Source organism: Oreochromis niloticus, linkage group LG5 (genome assembly GCF_001858045.2).
Source record: "Oreochromis niloticus isolate F11D_XX linkage group LG5, O_niloticus_UMD_NMBU, whole genome shotgun sequence".
NCBI classification, from domain to species: domain Eukaryota; kingdom Metazoa; phylum Chordata; class Actinopteri; order Cichliformes; family Cichlidae; genus Oreochromis; species Oreochromis niloticus.
In genome coordinates this window covers 10231047-10255693 of record NC_031970.2, presented here as the reverse complement: position 1 = coordinate 10255693, position 24647 = coordinate 10231047, and the positions used below count along the sequence as shown (strand labels likewise).

The window sequence follows — 24647 nt, the reverse complement described above, 5'->3', positions numbered from 1 at the left end:
ATTGAAAATTAAATTGATGGGGTCAGATTTGTAAAAAGTCACAATCAATGTCACATATCATTATGAATTCAAACTCTTCTAAGATTCACATAAACCATTTCCAAAAGAGCCCTGAACACTATATTAAATGTAGATAGAAAATAATCATCTCCTCTCATATTTATTCACAGACAATGTAAAAAAAAATTGAAGTTGAAGTTATTTATATTTTATTTTATTTATTTGTTATTTATAGTATTATTTGAGAACCCAGAACACCAGTTGCCATGGCAGTTACATTTTGAATCATTTTCCCTCTATTATTACTTTATATAGGATTCCAGCTACTTAATGGTTCTTTGTTTTACTTTTCCTTTCATAGTCCTTCAATTTAAAACCTGAGCTGTGCCAGTGTAAAGGTGCTGAAAGTGCTTCGGGATTGTCTTGCTAAAATAAGCAATCTTTCCCGAAAAGGATGGGATCATATGGAGGGCAACCTATGGTGCAATTCAAGTATGAATATATGAACAATAAAACGAAATCCTTACAGTCTAACATTAGTGGTGCCCTCACAAATGTGAAAGTTGCTTATGCCATGTGCACTATTGCACCCGCATATCACCACAGATGGCTTTTGAAATGTGAACTGAAAAACAAAATTGAATAAAATCAACTGCCTTGTCTTACAAGATGGCATGAAGGAGTACCAGCTAACATTATCACTGTAATCGTTCATCCACAGTATCACAGTCCAGCCGAAAGTGTTCTGGGAGGGATTTGGGTAGTGCATTTCTGTGTTGATTTTGTGTTCTCTGCTTGCTTGTTTGTTTTGCCTTGGATCCACATGTTTCTGCATTTACTTTTAATTGGTTATTCTAATTGGGCCTTGGCAGCAGCACCATGGCAGTTAAGAAAATGTAGTTGATTAGACTTCCATAAAGGTAGCATTTCAACCTGGGTCTCTGTAAATAACCTTTGAGTATTCATGCTCACTGACACACACCTTGCTAGTACCACGCTGGACTCTTTTTGTCTTAAGAACTGCCTAGCAATGTTTGTGCAGGAAAATCCCAGTGGATCTGTAGTTTCTAAAATACTCAGACCAGTCCGCCTGGCATTAACAGCCATGCTATGTGCAAAGTCATTTAAATGAAATTTTGTCCTCATGTTCCATTTGAATTTGTTCCTGAGCCTGTGTAGTGATCTTTGTTATTATAAGTGTGTTTAAATGCAGTCCCACTCTAGTGTTCTAAAGTCACAGCCATTCATTATGGATGTACAATTTCTTTGTACAGACTGATCCTGACTCTTTCAGTCTTCATTATCATTTATGTACAAGGCAAAATCCCAGGGTTCTTTTGTTTCACATCAAAAATTGTCAGTAAGTTATGGACCAATTTGCCCAATCTGTTAACATATGAAGGAATTCCCCCAAAATCAACACTACATTTGAGATGTTGCATTAAATTGAAGATGCTGTTTAAGGGATGTGCAAATCAGCGTGTTGCTTTTATTTACATTTCAGAGAGCATCCGAAGGTTTTTGGAAAATGTTTAACAACAGCTTAATAAAGAAAATCCACTTTAGGTCTAGAGGGAGACAATAAAGATTCAAAAGACATGATCAGAATTCACGTTTAATGTTTGAATAATGGCTATGTAACAAAAAGGCTCGTTAGACATGCTTTACAGAATGTACAGGAAACAAGGTAAAAAACAAAAACAAAAAGCAGCATTGGATATTGCCAGAGCAGTTACTGCTAAACTTTGGTATAAAGTCATAAAGGGCATTTCAGAAAACAAAACAAATGCACATTATTTTAGGCTGCGTTGGTGAAAAGTATTGAACACTGAATTGATTTCTGCCTCCCAGATATGTAGCTTCATTAGGATAACTTATCGCAGCGAGTTTTCATTTAAATTTTTGTATCGCTTAAGAGGGGCATGAAATTGACTTTGACCAACGGTCTGGGAACATCGACACACAAATCTGCCACCACTGAAAAAAAGAAATATGAAAAAAATAGAAAAAATACAGAGGGGCCAGGAAAGGTGATGCCAGTAACAGTTGAGGTTATTCAAAGGAATTCAAAGGAATGTGCGGGTAGAAGAAAGTGGAAACAAAATACAATTCATGTCTGCACGTACCAGCAAGGAGGTGAAGTTCTGTGGAAAATATTAATCAATGCATTTTTGAGAAGTTACTGATAACACATAAATGAGATATTCTGACATTACATGGAAGACACAGCATCAAGCTACATCACAATGTGCACTGTAGATGAACTTTTTACTTTGTGATTTTTTTCTGTGCCTCGACTCAGTACCTTTGAATACTCCATTTCTCAAACGTGTGTTGGTCAACTATATGCAAAAAAAAAAGTCTAGAAAAATATGAACATGACATACACTCAGCTGCCAGTTTACTTAGAGCACCTAACTAAAAACTCATGCAGTTAGGATAATCCTTATTCATTAGAGTGGTTCAGTTTAAAAAAAAAAAAAACTTTGGTAAGGTGTTTACTCAACTGTATAATCATTATGGAGAAGCCAATTTGACTGTATACAAGCAATGTTTCTATTCACACTGGTATAGAGCACAAACACATTTAACTACACCCAACAAAATGACTGTAGAGTTGAATCAGTCTCTAATAAAATTTAAATAAAAACACTTTAAATTCATTCATTAAAATAGTACGCAAACGGCAAAAGTATCACTATTTGACTGCGTTCATTTTTGCTAGGTTTATCAAATACACTGGCAGCTAAGTGTAATCTTCTAATAATACTGAGTAAATACCACTCAGAAACAATCACGGATGAACAACTTCAAAGTGCAATAATCTAGAAGACTTTAAGAACAACTCATTAGATCAAAACTGATGGGCCAGGACATTCTTTTAACGGGGGCATTTTTGCTTCCAAACCTAAAGAATAACAATAGCTCTTATTTGGAAAGAGTGCAGCTTGCTGAGGCCAGGCAGCTGTTGGGAGTGCCGTCTTTCAATTCTAAGAAAATAACACCCAATTATCAAGAAAAATGTTATCTTGCTACCTGAAAGAACATATAAGATTTTGAAGATAGCGGTGGGACAACAGAAACTTAAAACAAATAAGCTTAATGTTTTCAAAGTTACTGCAGCTCATACCTCGAACCTCTCAGCAAATGGATTATTAGAACATTGAATTTAATAACTAGTATTATGTACACATACATACATGTATAAAATAATACATTACATTCTCATGTTCACAGTCCTAAGTGGAAACCTAGGGTTACATAATATTCATAGAAGGAACAATAGCTTTGAGAGAATAAACTATGATGATAAATCGACTTGTATATAAAAAAAAAAAAAAAAAAAAGTCATGCACACTGCATAATTAATTTTGCCACCATTAAATTAAGTGCTTGTTAACATAGGAGAAAAGGGAAAACAAATCAGTGCATACTGTATTTAAACAAAAACAAAAAAAAGCATTAAAAAAAAAATATATCACATGATCAAGGCTACTGAGAATGCTTGTTTAAAAGGCCATCCATTAGACAATAACTGAAAGTGGTCGACAGCAAAACTGTGATTGTCTCATGTGCAAAAAAACAAACCAAAACAAACCAAAACAACAACTGTACCCTTTGTCCTCAAACTGCTCATCATTACGAAGACATAAAATATGGAATTATCAACTGCGTTTGACATAAGGAAAAAAAAACCTAAGTTTTGATAATATATGATATATCCATATATATTCATAATATACACCATATTTTGATGTCATGTCTCTGGGATTTGCATAAATGGATACCATAGCATAGTTTTGAGTCAGTCAGGATGGCTGTGGGAATGTAGGTATGCCTTCAAGGGTCTTTCCAATATTATCCATCAAAAACTGCTGGTCAGGGAACTACCACTGTCCCCTCTTTAACCCCCATTTTTCCCGCTTGAGAGGCAGTATTCTAGTGATTTCTTCTCAAGTCATGTAGGCTGCTCCAACAGGTGTCTGTACCAGGAATAATGAGACAAAACTGCCAGCTTGTGAGGACTCGACCGTGTCTCGGTGTTCTCTCATGGCAGCATCTGACATGGCTCTTTAAAGCATACATTCATAGTTTTCTCTTGGGTGAGAACAAAGGAGAGTGGAGGCTCTGGGAGGAAAGAGGTCTTGCAGAGGTGGAGATGTCAGAAAGGAGGTCACTTTAATCACCTGTCCATGTATCCGGTCTGATGTGGCAAGTCTTTCCACACTGGAGCACACTAGTATGTCCTCTTGATTAAAGGGGAATGTAAACATACAAGAGAGCATCTTTGGCAGAACATGAGGAGTCTCTTTGGAGGTAGTGGGTGAAGGGTGAATGTGAAATGGGGGGGTTGCAGCAACAAAGTGTCAGAGGCAGAATGTGGCCAGAATGTAAAAACCTATGTGGGAGCCGGATGCTCCTGAGGGTTAGTCCTATTAGAGGCACTTCTGTGGTCTTGGTTGCATTGGCTGGGTGAATAGTCCACTTCTGCTTCACTCTGTTCCGCTGCTCCATCAGTTGCAGAGGTCAGAGGAGGTGTCCTATGTACAGTCACTGGGATCTGGGATGCTCCAGGCGGGGGCTTCGAAGATAGATTTTCTGCTTCTCTCCAGAAAGACCTGCTAAGTGAATCTGCAAAGACATTCAACAACAATAGCTGTTTACAACAACAGTGCCATTCAGTGCTATTTGCACTGGCTTGTCTTACCTTAAAGAACTGTTAAGTTCAAGAAGATACATTTAAAATCATTCTCCCCCCGAAGGAAGTGAGTATTTAATCTCTTCTGTTTGTTTTTTAGAAATCTAGCATCCAGGGTTTTCAAAATATAATTTCAGGTTTTGTGTGATTTTAAATGCCAATAACATTATCAAGATTTCAACATCAAGGTTACACCAAATGTGAAAAATCAGTAAAAACTTTATATTGCCCAATTTTTATGAATTGCTTTCAAACTTCAAAACAATATACTGGGCCTTCATACCTTGGTTGGCTAAGCATTTGACTTCGGCCTTCATTGTTAGCACCCAAGGCTCAAGGTTTTCATTTTCAAATCTTATATTCATATTATTAAACCAAAACACTAAATGTGTAGTTAAGATGTTGTTAGGCTTTCACAAAGTAACTTTTTCCACAATCAGTTTTAGCTTATAACTTTCAGAATCATGCAGTTTTAATGATGAGAGGCCACATTTGCAAACTCAACTCAGGTGTGCTCCAGTAATTTTTTTTTACCTGTTCACTGGAAAATCTCAAATTTATTGAACATGTGAACTGATGTACAAAATGTTCATTATGTGTAAAAAGATGTCTGCAAAATTTAACCTTGAGCCTACAAATAATATAATGTTAACACTAAAGGAAGTATTAGATGTTGGAGTGGAAAGTTTCAAAATATTGCCTCAGTGGGATGGACTTGGTAGTTTGCAATAAACTTAGGATATGAACATATTGATTAAAAAGTAGAACTGAAATTTTTGTTTTCAACTCTCACCATAGTGCTCTGGAGGAGTGTGGCTGCTGAGTCTTTTATCATGTGAGGTGAAAAAGACAGAAGAGTCCTGATTGCCAGTGAGGCTATTCAGAGCTGCGTCCTCATGCTGGGCACGCTCACTGAGGTTCTCCTTCAGACCTGGCACAGTCTTGTCCAGTGGATCATCCTCCCCTAGATAAGCATAGGGACAGTATTCCCGCGTGCGAGAGTAGATGTTGGCATTGTCATAGCAGTCAGAGCAAATGACTAGAGGACCTGCACCGCCTGGCAACAAAGAACAAATATTACATAAGCACATGACACATGACACATGACTGGTGTCATACCATACAATCATCTGTGTACTTATTCTACTCAAAACTACCATGACCATACATTTTATGCGAAACTATTATGAAAGGTGGATTACATGGTTCCACAGTTTGAAAAGAACTCTGAAGTTCTTTTTGTTTTTTATAGACTTTGAAGACCTGGAACAGAATTTTACATTTTAAAACAGTCTGCATACAAACCAGTACACATTTAAAGATCATGTATATTTAAGTTTAGCTGCATTTCAAGATTTTGGTTGGTTGGCTTAGTTGTTGATGGCGTTAAAACAATACCTATAGAACAGAAATTTGTTTAATTTGTCAATTAATTGCTTTAAGAGTCAGTGCAGAAATATAATACCTATAGCCAAGGCTGTTGCTGGTGAAGCAACAAGCCCAACCACTTGTGTTAATGACACTCACCTGGGGCGACTCCAGCTAGTCCCTCGCGAGGCTCCCCAGGGTGGAAACTGCTACGGCCAGTAAACAGCGAGCCAACCCTGCAGTGCAGCATGCTGTTCCCTTCAGTTTCCACCTCGCTGCCTGTGTCTCCATAACACACACCTGGGAGCAACATGATAATTAGTTACAGTTTTATTTCAGCGGGAATCTGATCCAAAACATAAATGAAGGAATAGGAACCTAAGGGACACTGGAATTTCCCGAACAACCGAACCCTTAAAAGGTACGTTATAAAATGTGAAGTTTCTGTTTTTGTCATTTCAGCACCGACTTGTTTACAAGACTGTGCAGTCTTGTGATCACAATGTTGACATAACCCCAGACTTTAAACTAGACTTAAAAAAATAAATAAATAAATAAAAAATGCTGACTCATTTTTTAACTGACCACCAACATTAAAAGAAATTGTTCATGTCACTTAAAGTTTACATTAAAGCACAAGAAAAAAAATACTGACAGGATACTACTGAAATGTCCAGTTTGGTTTGTAGATGCAGAAGGGAACTATTGTTTTCTGTTTCAAACTCAAAGGGCAGATAACCCACCGTCAGTGCCCTTATGGACATATCCATTAGAGAGGGGAGGCATGAGCTGCTGGTGGCTCCCAGCCTCAGAATTACTGTAACCCTCCTGAGGCTCAGACAAAGTACCCTGAGAGGATAGGTAGCTGGGAATATCTGCTGGCAAATTCATCTCATCTGTAATGGAAACATATTTTCAGTTCTATGTCATAACTTCAAAACAAAGTGTCCACAGAAACATTTCAGTTTACAAACAGCCATCTCTTCTTGATAAAGGTTTAAATAAGGCACATTTATTTTACAGGACAGATGGCTGTGTGTCCAAACTACTTACCTGTGTTGGTAATACTGTAGTCCTCACTTTTCCTACGCATGTGATAGATTACAATGACCCAGACCAACGAAGTACCGACCACACAGCACACCACCACAATCACCACGATGCCCACAGTGGTCCAGCCATCCTGGTCATACACTGTGCCTGTATCGCAATTTGGTGATGGCGAGACGCTCAGGTATATGTGGCCACGCTCTGTACCCAAAGTATTAGACATGATGCAGGTGTATTTCCCAGCATCAGCTGGACCAGCATCAACAATGATAAGAAGTTGATTGGCTGCAGCAAAGAAGTGGCGCTCTGTTAGTACCAAAGGCCCATCATCTTTGGTCCAGTTGAGACGAGGAGCAGGGCTGCCTCCAGCTATACACTGAAGCACAGCAGTTTCACCCCGGGCCACTGTTCTGTCTTCCAGTGGCCGCATGAAGGATGGGGTTTCTGCAGAGGAAAAGGAGAAAAAAAGAAGGAAAAAAAGGAAGAGAGGATGAACTAATTTTTGATTTAATAATGATTACCCAAGTCATCCGTGGCCAGTTTAGATGGATGTGTGCTATTTTTAACAATTTTTCTCCAGCACTAATATTTAATGATTGATCACAAACTCTGCCAATTGGACAGTCAGTCATTATATACTGCTGCAAGTAGCTCAAGTCACATTTTGAAAGTGCATTAATTAAGAAATATAATACTATATTTGATTTCGGATATGCTCCAGGCAGTCTCCTTTAAATATTCCACATGGCCATGTTATAACAAGGCCATGTGGAATTTTTGCTTTTACGTCATCATTAGTTAAAACTGGCAAGGTGGCAAGACATAAACGAGCTTGTAATGAGCAACAAACATAAATGAGCGGCCAATTGGAGTAGAGTGAGTCATCTGAAATGGCCCCAGCAGATTAAAAAAAACCAAAAAAAAAACAAAACCACACACACACGCATATATCTCTGTATCTGTCTCTCTCCCATATATATATATATATGTATATATATATATATATATATATCTTAAACACCCAGCACGCCCCTGCGGGCGGTTTATCCTTCAAGCTCGGGTCCTCTACCAGAGGCCTGGGAGCTTGAGGGTCCTGCGCAGTATCTTAGCTGTTCCCAGGACTGCGCTCTTCTGGACAGAGATCTCCGATGTTGTTCCCGGGATCTGCTGGAGCCACTCGCCTAGCTTGGGAGTCACCGCACCTAGTGCTCCGATTACCACGGGGACCACCGTTACCTTCACCCTCCACATCCTCTCGAGCTCTTCTCTGAGCCCTTGGTATTTCTCCAGCTTCTCGTGTTCCTTCTTCCTGATATTGCTGTCATTCGGAACCGCTACATCGATCACTACAGCCGTCTTCTTCTGTTTGTCTACCACCACTATGTCCGGTTGGTTAGCCACCACCATTTTGTCCGTCTGCATCTGGAAGTCCCACAGGATCTTAGCTCGGTCATTCTCCATCACCCTTGGGGGCATCTCCCATTTTGACCTCGGGACTTCCAGGTTATACTCGGCACAGATGTTCCTGTACACTATGCCGGCCACTTGGTTATGGCGTTCCATGTATGCCTTGCCTGCTAGCATCTTGCACCCTGCTGTTATGTGCTGGATTGTCTCTGGGGCATCTTTACACAGCCTGCACCTGGGGTCTTGCCTGGTGTGATAGACCCCAGCCTCTATGGATCTTGTGCTCAGAGCTTGTTCTTGTGCTGCCATGATTAGTGCCTCTGTGCTGTCTTTCAGTCCAGCTTTGTCCAGCCACTGGTAGGATTTCTGGATATCAGCCACCTCCTCTATCTGCCGGTGGTACATACCGTGCAGGGGCCTGTCCTTCCATGATGGTTCCTCGCCTTCCTCCTCTTTCTTGGGTTTCTGCTGCCTGAGGTATTCACTGAGCACGCTGTCAGTTGGGGCCATCTTCGTGATGTATTCGTGGATGTTTCTTGTCTCATCCTGGACTGTGGTGCTGACACTCACCAGTCCCCGGCCCCCTTCCCTCCGCTTAGCGTACAGCCTCAGGGTGCTGGACTTGGGGTGAAACCCTCCATGCATGGTAAGGAGCTTTCTTGTCTTTATGTCAGTGGCTTCTATCTCCTCCTTTGGCCAGCCTATTACCCCAGCAGGGTACCTGATCACGGGCAGGGCGTAGGTGTTGATGGCCCGGATCTTGTTCTTACCGTTCAGCTGACTCCTCAGGACTTGCCTGACCCTCTGCAGGTACTTGGTGGTTGCAGCTTTCCTAGCGGTCTCTTCATGGTTCCCATTCGCTTGCGGGATCCCCAGGTACTTGTAACTGTCCTCTATGTCTGCAATGTTGCCTTCTGGTAGTTCAGTCCCCTCAGTTCTGACTACCTTCCCTCTCTTTGTTACCATCCGACTACACTTCTCCAGTCCGAATGACATTCCAATGTCATTGCTGTATAGCCTGGTAGTGTGTATCAGTGAATCGATGTCTCGTTCACTCTTGGCATACAGCTTGATGTCATCCATGTACAGGAGGTGGCTGACAACCGCTCCGTTCCGTAGTCGGTATCCGTAGCCAGTCTTGTTAATGATCTCACTGAGGGGGTTCAGGCCTATGCAGAACAGCAGTGGGGACAGAGCATCTCCTTGGTAGATCCCGCACTTGATGGTGACTTGTGCTATGGGCTTGGAGTTGGCCTCTAGTGTTGTGTGCCACATCCCCATTGAGTTCCTGATGAAGGCTCTTAGGGTCCTGTTGATCTTATACAATTCTAGGCATTCCAGTATCCAGCTGTGGGGCATTGAGTCATAGGCCTTCTTGTAATCAATCCAGGCTGTGCACAGGTTGGTCAGTCTGGTCTTGCAGTCTCGGCTGACTGTTCTGTCTACCAGTAGCTGGTGTTTTGCGCCTCTGGTATTCTTGCCAATCCCTTTCTGTGCCCCGCTCATGTATTGACCCATGTGCCTGTTCATCTTAGCCGATATGATGCCTGACAGGAGCTTCCATGTAGTACTGAGGCAGGTTATTGGTCGGTAGTTGGATGGGACCGGTCCCTTCTTGGGGTCCTTGGGGATCAGGACCGTCCGACCTTCGGTTAGCCATTCCGGGTGTCTCTCGTTAACTAGCAGCTGGTTCATTTGTGCTGCCAGACGCTATATATATATATATATATATATATAAAATAAAATAATAAAATATAAAATAAAAGAAATGACCAAAGAACTCTTATCATCAGATGGCTGACTCACCCAGAACAGTCAGAGTAGCATTTGCCGACAGGCTGCCAGCAGCATTCTGAGCGGTACAGCTATACACTCCCATGTCTTCTGTTTTCACTTTAGCAATGAAAAAGACGTCATCGTCCGGCATCACATGCATCCTGCGCTCTCGGGCAGCAGGGAAGTCAGTGCCTCCATCTTTCTGCCAAGCAATCTGTGGTGATGGATGGCCTTCAGCAGCACACTCCAGCCTGGCCGTAGTCCCGGTCCGGATTGTCAGATCCATGGGGGTCTTAAGAAAGGAAGGCATCTCTGAAAGACAGACAACAGAAAGTCAAGGGTGGAATACAATGGTACAGACAGAAACAAATACTGATATATACTATATATGTATGAAAACAAGATAAAACCTCAGGGTACCTCTCTCTTATTTAATTTTTTTCCCCAGTTACTGTACTGTCAAATGAGTAGCAATACTACTTAACAAATAAACTATATACAAGTATCAACTTCATGCAGATATATTGCAGTGAACTGGCAAGCAGCAACCCAAAGCCTAAACAGGGTAAGGGAACAAGACGCGCAAACCCCCCCCCCAAAAAATCAAAAAAAGAACTGGCAATCACTGATCACATTCATTTAAAGAGATAACACATCCTCACCATTGACAGTAAGCTTGGCCCTGTTGGAGTAATTGGAACCAAAGTGATTGGAGACCACACACTGGTAACGCCCCTCATCGGTGAAGTTCACATTGAGGAGGTGAAGCACAGTGGTATAGATCAGCTCTCCCTCTTGGTACCGGGCATAATTTTCCACTTCTGCATCATACAGCACCTCCCCATCCTTCCGCCAGGCTGTGGTCATTGGTGAATCACTGCTGCTGGACGCAATGCAGCTCAGAGTCACATTGTTTCCCCGCAGTGCAACAGACGTCTCTGGGTGAGTTGTGATCTGAGGCTTGGGGAAATCATCTGTGTAGGCACATGTGTTTGGGAAAATAAAAACAAAAAAATAAATAAAAGAAACATTTTTCACATTGAAACAGATATATATAAGATTTTAAGCTCCACATGAATGCAACACAGTATCAAACAAAACAAAAACAAATACAGCTTTTCAAAAAATTCCAAGTAAAAAAAAACAAAAACAAAAAACAACTTTCCACGTATTTTGGATGTTTTTAAGTGAAATAATCCGCTGGACACTCTCAAAACATCCAAAATAAATATTCATTTTAGTCTTTTCTTCCATACACCAATAAACATTGTTTTATGTGTTTTGTGCTTATTCAACAGTACCTATAATGGCAGGCTGGGAATAATTAAAACAAGAAAAAAAGACTGACCACAAACAAACTCTTCCGGGCTGATGGACAGGACATTGCGACCGAGCAGATTCACAGGATGGGCACAGATAGCACTGACAGACTGCTGGAACTGGCTGTCTGTCAACCAAGGACCCAGCCACTGCATGTGACAGTCACACAGCAGGTTGCTTGTGTTCAGGACACTGAGAATAGAGGAGTAATTTGGGAAGCATGAGATGACTCATAGTAATACACGATGGAATTATTCTACTAATGAAGTATGAGATTGAACCACTGGAAATAAAGGGAATATTAATCTGGGATTTCAGGCATTCATCTGAACTCACTCTTCAGAGAGTTAATATAATTTATTCTTTTAGAAAAGAAACCTCCACATACTAGCTTGAAAAGAAGATTTAATCTTATAGAATTTAAAGCGAGCCATTTACAGATATCTAACAACATATCAGTAAGTTACTTCAGTAGGTGATGAGTTATAGGTTCCAAATAAAGCTATATCCCTATTAGGGCTGTTCGATATAACGATATATATCGGATGACGATATAAAAACATCTATCGTTTCATTTTACGCTATCGTTTGTTTCGTGGTAATATTTTTTCACCGTTTTGATGGGTCACTGTAGTGGCTATATTAATTTCTTAAAGTTCTCTCTTTCTCTTATATTTAATGTAACCACACTACGGACGGACAAGCGCCTGTTTTTATGCGTTGTGGTTAGCAACAACGACGGTAACACCATTGCGTGTCCGCTTGTTTATGTTCCACATAAACCTTTCACAATAAAGCTCAAGATCCTGTTGAGACTTTTCAAAATAAACTGAATCACGTGAAAGATGCAGAGTATTTACGGATGAGAAGCAAAAAAAGAGCCGCCAGGTGCTAAAAAATAAACCTTAGACTCAAACGTTAGAACAGGCTTTGCCCCGCAGCACACCGTGTAATAAATACTCACAAAGAAAACGGCGGCCGTTACAACTTATGTCTAAAAATGTATCATTTCATGCATCTGTTAAAACACTGGACTTCAGCTACATGACACGCAGCTGGAAACACTTCCCGCAAGTCGAGCTGCCCGAGATTCACAGAATTTACAGAAAATGTTAAATTTTTGTGATTTATATCGTTATCGGGACGATAGAATTCTTATATCGGGATATGAGATTTTGGTCATATTGCACAGCCCTAATCCCTATGAAACCCACAGGGAATTGTTATTGGTAAACATCTAAATCTGTTTATAAAGCCTTTTAGTCAACCTGTCAGCTGGACCATGGCAAAAGGATCTAAATTGTGGCATGAAATTGGATTCAAGGCTATAAAAAGCCTCCAGAACTGCGCTCTATTTTTTTTGTATAAAAATACATTTTAATTAGAGGAATGCTGCCATCTTCTTCTAGTCAAGTTATCAAACCAAGCCTCTTTATCCGCTTGCAAAGCAGATACTGTTAAATTCTATTAAGGTAGCAGACTAATTACTAACAAGAGGATATGAGTACTGTCATCATACATTTTCTGAGTTTGACAGCAGCTGGGGCATTTAGCCAGGCACTGCTTGAGAGACACTCCTAAGATGGGTTGATCAAAACCTCAAAACAGTGAGAGACTTTGCATTTCCGCTCCCTTTCCTCGCACACAGGAGACAGCTGTCCCAACTAAGTAAAGGCTGCTGCTGCAACTCAAAAACTAAATCGGAAGTCTTTTCTTGGCCAACTGCGAATAAAAAAAATACCTTTAAAAATGTGTAGTTTCAGTGACAGAATGTATAAACCCAGTAATTATATTTAGCTTTAAATTTCTCCAACCAACCAAATAAATAAATAAATAAATAAATAAATGGAGATTTTAAATGGGGCAACAAAATTAAAATTGCTATGGTGGATCAACAATGACTCCCTGTTTAAAATCTTCAGTGACGCCAATTTAAAATGTAAATCACTGCCCCTGCAGTGTTTCTTAATCATTGTAATTCCTTTTTAATGAGGTCAATAACAATAAATCAGTCTAACAAACATTAACACAGGAAAATACCAGCTAATACATGTGCATGAGAGCTGTAGGATATTTGTGTGTTTGGTTTTGTTTTACTTACAACACTTTCAGCTTCATATGAGACATCGCCTCTGGGTGTATCGACATGATACCATTCTTGCTGAGGTCCCTAAAGATGGGACGCAAATATGGATTAAACACACCAGTTTGATCAAATTGCCATTTTTTTCCGAAGCGTAAAGCAACAACAGGACAATAAACCTTTCTACTATGTTTAAACATTTAATAATAGACATCAAAATGACTGCATGGCTAAAAAGTATTAGATAAGAGCTTTACTCACAAGTGCTCAAGCTCCTCCAGCCCTTCAAACGCTTTCTTTGTGATTGATTTGATTTTGTTCTGTTGTAGGATTCTGGAAAAATAAACATATTTCACATGAGGCCAAGTGAACAGTTCAAACTAGCCTGCTCCTAAGCCATCCTTTATCACAAACATGAGTCACTGCTCCAGCAGCTTTTGTGAAGGCTGTTATAACATCTGACCCAACTTACACTGCAAATTGAAATAAATTGGAGAACTAAATAAATCAAATGTGTTAAAAACAGACCTGTAGTATATTAAACATTACAATATAATTTAACATTTCTGAAAATTTGTGCAGCCATTTGTTTGATGCACTGTAAAGTATCTTAACATAAACCAGCTCTATTTCTCTAAATTGATAAACATTTTACAAACTTGCATACTATATATAAAAATACAATTTTTAAAATTCATATCATGCCCTCACAGAGTGTTTAGCTTCTTCATGCCATCAAATACACCAATGGAGTCTTCAATGGCCCAGGAGATTTCATTATTACGGATATCTCTGAAAAGCAAAGAGACTCATATTAGATATTAAACACAGTACACACAGGCTGAACATCTAAAGGCTTCTCCTGCAAAGAACAGAGAGCACACATTACCACCACTGCGGTTGCCAGCAGCAGTGACTCTTCGTTAGAAGACTAACAATCTGAGACACCATACTTCCACACTATGTCATAGTTCGCTGCTCCTGCTGCTGTGATGAGGGGAAATAATTGGCTCTGTTTAGCACTGAGACAGTTCATGGGTCCACTGCAAGTCCAGAGAGGCCTTGTGTTTACAGGATGGGTCATGGGCTCTTTTGTTTTTCTTTCCTCATGCCTGGCTACCTCTGAAAGAGGTTCTGCAGTTCCCCTCTCCCATGAAAGATCCCGGGATGGTCAAAATCCCAAATACAACCCCTTTCTCATTGTAGTTCACTGGCTTAAAGAGAGCTCTGTGCAGCAAATAATGAGTTCATAACTTTCTCACAGATAAACTGTGGATGAAGAAGATATACTCGATTAATTGGGCTGATATTTTGCTAATCAGAATTTTAATAGCTTTTGTTGTAAACCTAAAATGCTGCCCTTACTTTAAAACAAACAAACAAAGAAACAAAACCCAAACAAAATACAAAACTCTCATTGACTTGTCCTAGCTCGAGATCAGCAACAACAACCGTGTTATACTGTGTCAAGTAATCCATTTGTAAAGCAAGTTATGGTCACATAAAGCCACATTCTTTACATGAGGTAACATTAAAGCACTTTAACGGCAGTCAAAACAGTGGTGCTATCCAGGAATTCCAGTACAGGAACCTTGCCCAGCCCTTACATTAAAGTGGTGAAGATGAAATTGCCTGACTCAATACCAGACATCATGATACAACAACAGATGAGACCAAGGAGAATCTCCCCGCTGCTAACCGTCTTCATACCAAAATCTTTCCTGCTACCTTTTTCTCCAGCCACCTTACTGTCCAACCCCAAAAAGTACCCTGTGAAAAGCTGATGTTTAGGATTAGCGCTAACCCCAACCCTATTAATACATACACTATATGTACTTATTTATCCTCTCTCAATTACATCAGTCCCCCTCAATACCCCGTCAGCCCCATGCGCAGCTCTTTTTCTCCCGTTGTTTGGTAGGAGGGCCTAAAATGGCCCTTTTGATATTGAAGGTTGCCAACACGTGGTCTAGACCAACCAACAAGTGCTTCTGACAGTGAAGCCTCTCCAACATGAATGTTGAGAGGTTACTGACAAAAACATTGTAAACATGAAACTTTTACTATCCGGGTGGAGATGCACACACCTCACGTAGATTTTTCACATTTTAACTAATTAAAAAAAGAAGAAGAAAAAAAGAATCACAATTGTGTGCAAGTAAATTTCAGGACAAAGAACACAAAGCCGGAAGAACATACATCTATGGAAAATACACACAGGGTGGTTTAATCTAAATATATACCATTGACAACAAAAGATTTGCATGTCACTACAATAAGATGGGGACTTGAAATAGTGGTACTTTCTACAGTGTTCTCTGAACTACTTGGAAAGAATTCAAGAACAAAAAACTAAAACTACAAATGAAGAAAGAAACAAGTGCAGACCTACTTTTGCAAGAAGCCTTCAATGAGAATGCAGAGCCAACAGGACTTGAGTTAATTCATTTACAAAGATTCATTAAACTTCTGAGAACAAATAATAAACACATACTTCAGACAGATTCAGGCATTGCACTTACAGGGTGCGCAGACTTGACAGGCCACTGAACACTCCCTCTCCCAAATGGCTGATAGAGTTTTCTCCCAGGTTCATGCTCTCCAGGAAATCTAAACCTTTGAAAGCGGTCTCCTCAAGTCTAGTCAGATGATTGCCGGACAAGTCTCTGTGCAAAGAAACCACAAATATGACAAACATTAACTAAAAACAATTTCCCTATGTTCTGTATGCTAATATTAGTCCACGGTCAAGGATGAAATGAGATGTTTTCACAAAAACGCCATATATGGTGCATTAGGTAGAGGCTAGACCTCATTGAACCAACCCAGACAAACACAAGATAACAGTAGTAGCAGCAAGATAACAGTAACTGCTCCGAGTACTCTCAGCTACATTGGGATTGTAGCAACGAAGCAAACAGACTCACAGTTCCTCAAGCTTTTGGCAAAACTCCCAGGCGTCTGGTCCAATGATGCCGACAGCATTCTGGCTGACCCGCAGGATACGCAGCATGCGCAAGCCATACAGCCAACCTTTGTTAACCTCCGTTAGGTTGTTGTGCTCTAGCTCCCTAGGACGGGAGGGGGGGGGGGGGGGGGGGGGAGAGAGAAAAAAAACAAACATTATTGACAAAAATAACTGTATTAAATAAATCAATTTATTGCTTTGACATATCTGCAGGGGGAACTATAGATGACAACATTTTATGGAAGATTTTTTTCAGCAAAATTTTTTCATAGGTGCTGCACATTTTTTGCTAAATATATTGCTAAAGTCCAAAAGATTGCACTCACAATTCTTCAATGTTGTTCAGTCCAAAAAAGGCTCCATCCATGAGCTTAGTGATGCCATTCCTCTGCATCTTCAGTGATTTCAAGGAGTCCATCCCCTTGAATGTAAGGCTGTCAACAATTTTGATCTTGTTCCGCTTCAGTTCACTACAAACACAAAGAATCCATTTTCTTTAACCAAGTGTTTTTATACATAAACAAACTCACACAACAGACATTCTCGAATAGGAACATTTAGATCCATACGTTTTTCGACAATTTTTTGTAATCTTTGTAATGTCTGTACAACACCACATTGCTCGATTTTAAATCCAGTGGTTTTAAAATTATACAATCAAGATGTGATTCGAGACTTGCAGGCTTTTATACATAGTGTGGCTTTTTCAGAGGCTTAGAAATAATTGGACAAACTAACATAATTTTACATAAAGGATTGTTTTTACTACTTTGTTGAAAACAATTTGCAGACAAAGACTGCCTTAAATTTGAAATGCACAAACACCACCAAATGCTGTGTTTCGAACTTTAAGATGTTCTGCCAAATGTTTGCTGCAGCTGCATTCAGTTGCTACTTGTTTCTGGATCTTTCTAAATTAGGTTTTGTGTTCAGTAACTGAAAACTATGCTCTGTTAGTTTCAGAACAGGTGACTGACATGTTGTAAACCCTCTGTATTCACATCCATAAAGGCATCTATTAACTGTAGGCATTAGCAATGACACACCTATCCCCTCAAGATTGCTCTTGACTTGGCTCGATGTTGTGAAAGGGTTTTATGTAACCAAGGGAAGAACTGTGTAATCACTCACTTCTGTGGTCGTCCAAGCCTTTAGGTCTTTTTGAGCTGAATGGTTCATTCCTTCATTTAAAGAATGTATCAGATTGTCGATCTGGCCACGCATAAAATTTTGGCTCTCTTTCTCAAATTGGTTTATTGTGGTTTTTCCACCCCCCCTTGCATCAATATCTCTTTGGACTTCATGTTTAGATTTTCTGGGAAAAGCAGCCAAATGCAAGTTACACTCTTGGAAGCAATTCTATCTTTCTATCAGCTTAATTTGTCATGAAATAATGAGGAAGAAGGCCAAACCTGCCCATGGAACTGTCAGTCAACTGTCCAATTATTTTTATCCTCTGTAAATAGGGCACGATGTATGTTAAAGCTTCAACTCTGTCTTAATTGTTTAATTTGAAAATCCACGGTTGTGTACAGAGGCAAATTTTTTTTAAGTTTCATTGTCCAATAACTTATAAACCTAACTGTAAAACTGCGTAAAACTGAGTAAAATAAGAGTGTCTGTGATAAAAATCAAAATTCACCAATTGAGTGGTAATTTTACAGCATTTTATTACACTTACAGGAACTGAAGTTGTGGAAGTCTGAAGACTTTGGATGGAAGCACAGCCAATCTGTTCCTGTTCAGCCTCAGCACCAGCAGGGAGCTGGAGATGTTTTCAAAGCAGCCAGGCTCCAGGACGCTGATCTTGTTGTTGCTCAAATTACTATGAGACAAAAAAGGAAAAACCATTACTGCCAAATTTAGCAGAAGGAATAATGTTTCCTTTGTAGTTACACATTCTGTGTGAAGTAAATATTTACAAAAATGGTTGCTTTGCAATAAGATGCTTTCTAGGCCAAACTGATCAAAACAAGGTGTTTTCAGTACTCTGGTAAGAGCATGTGATGTTTTGCTCTAAAGTGTTTCCTGCAATACTCTGAATAGAAAAACAAATGTCATCTTACTGTTGTATTACACAGAATGTTTCCAATTGCAAACTTATTTGCTGTCATACAAGTAAGTCAATTTATAGTTAAACCATATTTTAACACTGCATGTCTCACACACTGTCCTGTCTCACACATAGGACAGTATTGATAATAAAGATGACTTTGACTTACAGATATTTCAGCTGCATAGATGGAAAGGATCCAACTCTGAGCTCAGAGATCGAGTTGGATGTAAGGTCCAGTGTCTCCAGGGAAACATATGGTTGTAGCTGAAGCATTGACAGCTCAGTGATCCGATTGTGGACTCTGAAATATATCAAATATAAAAAGGTATTAGTTTTAATGATGGCAATGCTTACTAAGGCATTCTTAGTCTAATTGAAATATTATTAACATGGCGAAAAAATGGGGGAAAAAATAAAAGACTGACTCTGGTGGTGTCTTCCACTGTTTTTGTATAAATATGTTTTAATCTAACATCCAATAAAGCATAAACATTCACACAACATCAAATACCGTACATATATATTTTCTTACAAACTGTTTAAATGTGCAGAAAAATTCAAGGAATATTTTAATAATTAGTCTGAGTGCTGAAAGAATAGACCAAAAAAAGTACATGAAAACAAACCCTGAAGAGGATTTTGTACTTACAAAGAAAGTCCTGTGATGTTTGAGGAGACATCTCCAAGATAGGGAAAAACAGTCAGCTCATTGTGATTCAAAGTACTGAAATCCAATTTAAACAAAAAAGAAAATGTTGCAACAGTTAACATAGCCACACATAACTGAGATTTTAAGCAAATTTACTCAAGATCTGAGGTCCCTTATAAAGTGTAAGCAGAGGTTTATATATAACACTTTTCTTCATGACAAAACAAAAGTTACAGACAGTGAGTATATTTCCCAAATAATCTTACCGATCCTTAAAATACTCAGAAGTGCTATTTAAGTGGTTAAAATGTATTCAAATTGGCTGTATCTCTATATTACTATCCAACCTTCGATTGAGCAACCAATCAGTGCAGCGGTTCAGTGAAGGACTAGCGCTGCTAACTTCAGTTATGTTCATCCAGATGTGTACTTACACTTGGGTTATCCCATCTGGGACTTCCACTGGAGCCATCGACAGCCTTCTTCTGTTGCAGTCCAGAATATGAACCTCATCCTCTGTGTTATAACACCAGCAAGTAGCAGGACAAGACTCACTGGCCCAGGCACTCAAACTTAGCAGCATGAAGATAAGGGCCGAAGGAATGGGCCAGCCTTCCGCCATTTTAAATGCCTTCCCACTGAGAGTTAGCTACGTGGCTAGCTAGAACTGGCACGTTAACTTAATACTTATTAAACCCCAGAGTTGTTTTTGTAGTTTACAACCATTCAAGCAAGCACATATTTAAGATTTATATCGTCACGATTCCAGGTGGAATCGTAAAATACAGTTTTTTCCAACTTAAGCGGGGCATCCCAGCAGAGATTTCTGCTCTTCTTTCAGTGGTTGGAATTCCTTCCGCTCCAGCCAGGACACCCTCCCGGAGAGGTTAGCTAGCTCACCGCTGAACTGAGTTGGTCCCACAAACACGCCACTTTTCACCAGAAGAGATCAGTTCAAATCCGTACGATAACCGCTTTTGATTATACTGATCCAAATGAAATGTTACGGGCGTTTAACTCAGACTGTTTACAAAGAATTAAAGAAATTTTGTCCCGTCTTTCCATCCCGAAAGAACAACAAAGCCCCGTGAGTTGATGACACAGGATACTCTAATCCCGCCCCTCTACAGCATGTTTACAGTTATTCTATTGGCCCGTGATTTAGCTAGTTAACTATTTGCGTCGTTTTGATTGGATCGTGTTTTTGTCCGACACTCTGTTTACAGAAAAAAAGTTTTCAGAACTATTGAAGTATGAAATAGTATTCCACATCCTCGCGGTTGTTAGTGGTAAAATTTACTTTTTGCCCTAGGAAAATGTTTTGTTTTGATTTATTCGCATTTTCACAGTTTCAAACACATAGCCACATGTAAATGGCACATTTAAATTTTGCTTTTATCACCATTTTATTTATTATTCTGTGAGTAGAGGGAGTAAGTAGTAGCAATAAAAATATAAAAATACAAATCAGAAAAAGTAAAATAGTAAAATAAGTATACACAATAAAATAAATAATAAAGAGCGTGCAGTAAAGAAATGTTAAAAAATAAGAATGTATAATTTCTAAAAGCATTAAACTGATTATTATGATGTTACAATGACTGCTTTACATATTTATACTCCACTACACAGACAAAAAACAGTACCAGTGTGATTTGTGAATATATAATCTATCGTTTTAATTGATGATATATGAAAGTTGTTTGGTTGCCTAAATGCACTCCTTGATATTTTTAATTGTTTATACATATATATATATATATATATATATATATATATATATATATATATATATATAAAGATTTGGACTGTGTGATCTTAGCTTAATGCTTTTTTTTAAAATAGGTTAACTGTAATTTCTAGTGTTATCCATTGTGTTAGAATACTTCCTTCTAGAATAAATGAACACTGAATGGGTGGGGTGGGGCATGTGGTTAGCTCAGAATTTAATGTGAACTTCAGTGCTTTACTTTATGCACACGGAGAGATAAGCATCATACTTGGGCAAATTTGCTAAATGTTTCTATTGCATTCTGAGTATATTTTATTCAAAATTATGGCAGACTGGAAACCTGTGTATGTAAATGTTCCCTTGTTTTCAATCTTTCAAACTTTATACCAACATTTCAATTAACAAATTCATTAAATATAGAATTTTACACTTGACAATTAAAGTAGATTAGAATACAGTGGGCTTTATCAAAAAATAATACAACAGCCTAGCAATAAAATTTTTATCTTTGTGAAGAGAATCATTTACTCTTTAGACAGCTGCCAATGCAACTGATTCAATTTAAATTTTATAAGAATTTTTTTCTGTTGAGCTAATTAATGGAGAGAGAGAGAGAGAGAGAGAGCAGGGAGCAAGGGAGGGAGAGAGAGGATGGATGAATGGAGCAAATCGGTAAGGGGGAAGTCAGTGGAAAACCATTTGACTATGATATTTGCATATGACATTGTGATCTAGGGAGCAGGCAGAATAGAGCCTTATGATGCAGGTGGAGGAATGCTCAGGAGAGAAGAGGAATAGAAGTCAGTAAAAGCAAGGCAGAATACACATGTGAATGAAAGAGAGAGAGGTTGGAAAAGATAGCACTGTCAAAAAGATGTGAATGTGAAGCATAGCTGGATGTCGCACAACTGAAGATGCCAAGATTTTCACTGGAAATGACCAGGAGGGACAGGATTAGAAATGAGTATATCAGATCAATTTAGAGACAAAGTTAGAGAGGCATGGTCAAAATGGTTTGGACATGTGCAGAGGAGAGATAGTGGATATATATGGAGCTCCCAGACAGGAGGAAAAGAGGAAGATAACAGAAAAGATTCTCAAATGTAGTGAAGGAGGAAACGGTGTAACAGAGGAAGATCCTAAAGATACAGTGAGATAGAGGTAGATTATCCACTGTGACAACCGCTAAAAGGAGCAGCTGAAAGAAGAAAAATGACTGATTTGCTTCAAACATGTAAATATAAAATACAATTTAAAAAAGAAGAGAAAAGGGTTAATCTAACCTGCAGGACCAGGAAACCATAACATGAAACTCCAATTGTATAACACTTTACCCCACCCCAGCTGACATTTGCCGCTGCTGATGTCTTGCCTTGATGTCTTGTGTACACATGCCATTACATGTTTTCAGCAGTCTCTAACATCCAACTTCCAAACATTTTTTCTTGTGAGAATGAGTACTCTGCAGTCTAGGAACTTCTGTAGCATACTGCTTCACAAGCTGTTTTTGCTCCTAGATATTTACACTTTACTATGACCACACTGGGCAGACATTTGTCAAACTGACTTAGTGTAAAGATGGCATCCTGTGACTAAGCCACCCTAAAGTCATTGAGCTGTGCAGTGTGACCCCATGTTTTGTCACCAGTGGTTTTTCAAAGGCACATGCATGGATGTATGCATGATATTCATAGATCTGTTTGCAGTTAATGTGGCTCAGTTCAGTTTGATTCAGTTAAGTTCATATATACCACCAAATCACAATAGCAGTCTCCTCAGAATGGAGAAAACCCCAACAATCAGATGATCCCCAATGAGCAAGCACATTTACTGACATACTGAAGTGGCATATTAACCATAATCTTTATCAAATTGAAAGTTTTGAGTCTAATCTTAAAAAATAGAGAGGATATCTATCTTTATGTCCGAAATCTAAACTGGGAGATGGTTCCACAGGAGTGGTCTGAGAGGTCTGATAGCTAAAGGCTCTTCCTCCAAGTCTACTTTTATGTATTTTAAGGACCACAAGTAAGCCTGCAGTCTGAGATTGAAGTGCTCTGTTAGGACAATATGATGCTAATACTGAATGTGAGGAGAGGTATTTTAAATGTAATATGGGAAAATTATGATCTCTCTTATTCATTCTTGTTTGCATTCTAGCTGCAACATTTTGAATTACCTAGAGGCTATTCAGGGAACTTTGGGGACAACTAATAATAATGGTTTACAAAATTCTGGCCTAGAAGTAATGAATGCATGTATTAGGTTTTCAGTCTCAGTTTAAGACAGGATGTTTCAGGGATACTGCACAGATTAAAGAAGGCTGTCCTTAATGTCTGTTTAATGTGCACATTAACATATTCTTATCAAAAATGACTTCACGATTCCCCACAGTCTCACTGGAGGCCAAAATACTGCTATCCAGATTATCCTGTTAGACATCATAATTTTTAGGACCAACCATGATAGCCTCAGTTCTGTCTGAATTTAGCAGATGAAAATTACATCCAGGCCTTTACATCTTTATATCTTTAAGACATGACACTAGTTTAGCTAATTGATTTGTGGCTTCATATACCTGGATATCAGGGTATCATCTGCATAGTAATAAAAATGAGTGCAGTAGTTTATATTAATACTTGCTATGAGAAGCATGCATAATGTAAAAATTATCGGCCCCAGCACTGAAGCCAGTGGAACTCCATGACTAACTTTATTTTACATGCACAAACTGGAATTTTTCAGGTAGATACCATTCAAACCATTGGAGTACATTTACTTTAATACTAAGAATTAGTAGAAGTAAGAATTAAGAATCTGTATTAAAATGTTATGATGAGCAGTATAGAATGAGGTCTAATGGGACAAGCACAGAGCTAGGTCCACTGCCAGTGGCCATAAGCAGGTCATTCATAATCTTAACTAGTGCTGTTTCTATTCTATGATAGAAACGTTATCCTCTATCAGTGATGAATAGTACAGTAAAATGTCCTATGGGTAGCTCTACAGAGGGATCTCTTCCTATTCTGTTTCAGTTATATGACAGTTTATATTCTATGATAGAAATTGACTGTAAATCCTGACTGAAACTCTTCAAATAAACCATTCCACTGTAAATGATCAGTTAGCTCATTGATAACATTAATAACATTGATTTCAAGATTTTTTTTTTAACATAACAAGAAGGTTGGAGATTGGGTTATAATTAGCTAAGACAACTGGATCAAGTAAAAGCTTTTCATGTTGTTGTGTAATTACAGCACGTTTCTGCACTTTTTTTTATAGAACAGAAAACTATTTTTATAAACCGAATGAAAATCTTTAGTGCATCACAATTTCCTCTCCAGCTTACAGGTTATCTGCTTTAAGGTGTGTGTTTGCGATTTATATCAGAGAGTCAAAGCTTTCTGATTTTTTTGCTTTCTTTTTGAGAGGAAACACAGTATCCAGTGTTAAACGCAGATTAACCATTAACCTCCAAACACCCAGATGGTGACAGCAAACAGAACCTGTCCCTTATTCTGTAACCTAGTTTTCAA

General features: G+C 38.9%; 1 protein-coding gene and 1 long non-coding RNA gene across 2 annotated transcripts; one reads left to right on the top strand and one right to left on the bottom strand.

Moving 5' to 3' along the window:
- Positions 1-1597: 1597 nt before the first annotated feature.
- lrig2 (leucine-rich repeats and immunoglobulin-like domains 2) lies at positions 1598-20490 on the bottom strand. The gene is made up of 18 exons (XM_013276600.3): positions 19811-20490; positions 19377-19451; positions 18894-19028; positions 18353-18496; positions 16998-17141; positions 16631-16774; positions 16226-16369; positions 14415-14495; positions 13965-14036; positions 13722-13790; positions 11649-11812; positions 10963-11274; positions 10331-10612; positions 7121-7561; positions 6811-6963; positions 6227-6367; positions 5493-5756; positions 1598-4632 (listed from the first exon to the last, which is right to left on the bottom strand). Exons 1-18 carry the CDS (start codon positions 19996-19998, stop codon positions 4400-4402), a joined length of 3186 nt encoding a protein of 1061 aa, XP_013132054.2. The 5' UTR covers positions 19999-20490; the 3' UTR covers positions 1598-4399.
- LOC112846885 (uncharacterized) lies at positions 6352-11738 on the top strand. Its single transcript, XR_003220076.1, has 3 exons — positions 6352-6488; positions 11135-11242; positions 11599-11738. It is a non-coding gene; the product is annotated as an uncharacterized LOC112846885 (long non-coding RNA).
- Positions 20491-24647: the final 4157 nt, after the last annotated feature.

What these genes read in the sequence shown, in the direction of transcription:
- lrig2 (XM_013276600.3), bottom strand. Translation starts at nt 19,998, where the DNA reads ATGGCGGAAGGCTGGCCCATTCCTTCGGCCCTTATCTTCATGCTGCTA. An exon ending in TGCCAAAAGCTTGAGGAACT is followed by an intron (nt 16,370 to 16,630) that starts GTGAGTCTGTTT and finishes TTCTTTGCACAG; the next exon opens with AGACTTGTCCGGCAATCATC. An exon ending in CTGGAGGAGCTTGAGCACTT is followed by an intron (nt 13,791 to 13,964) that starts GTGAGTAAAGCT and finishes TCCCATCTTTAG; the next exon opens with GGACCTCAGCAAGAATGGTA.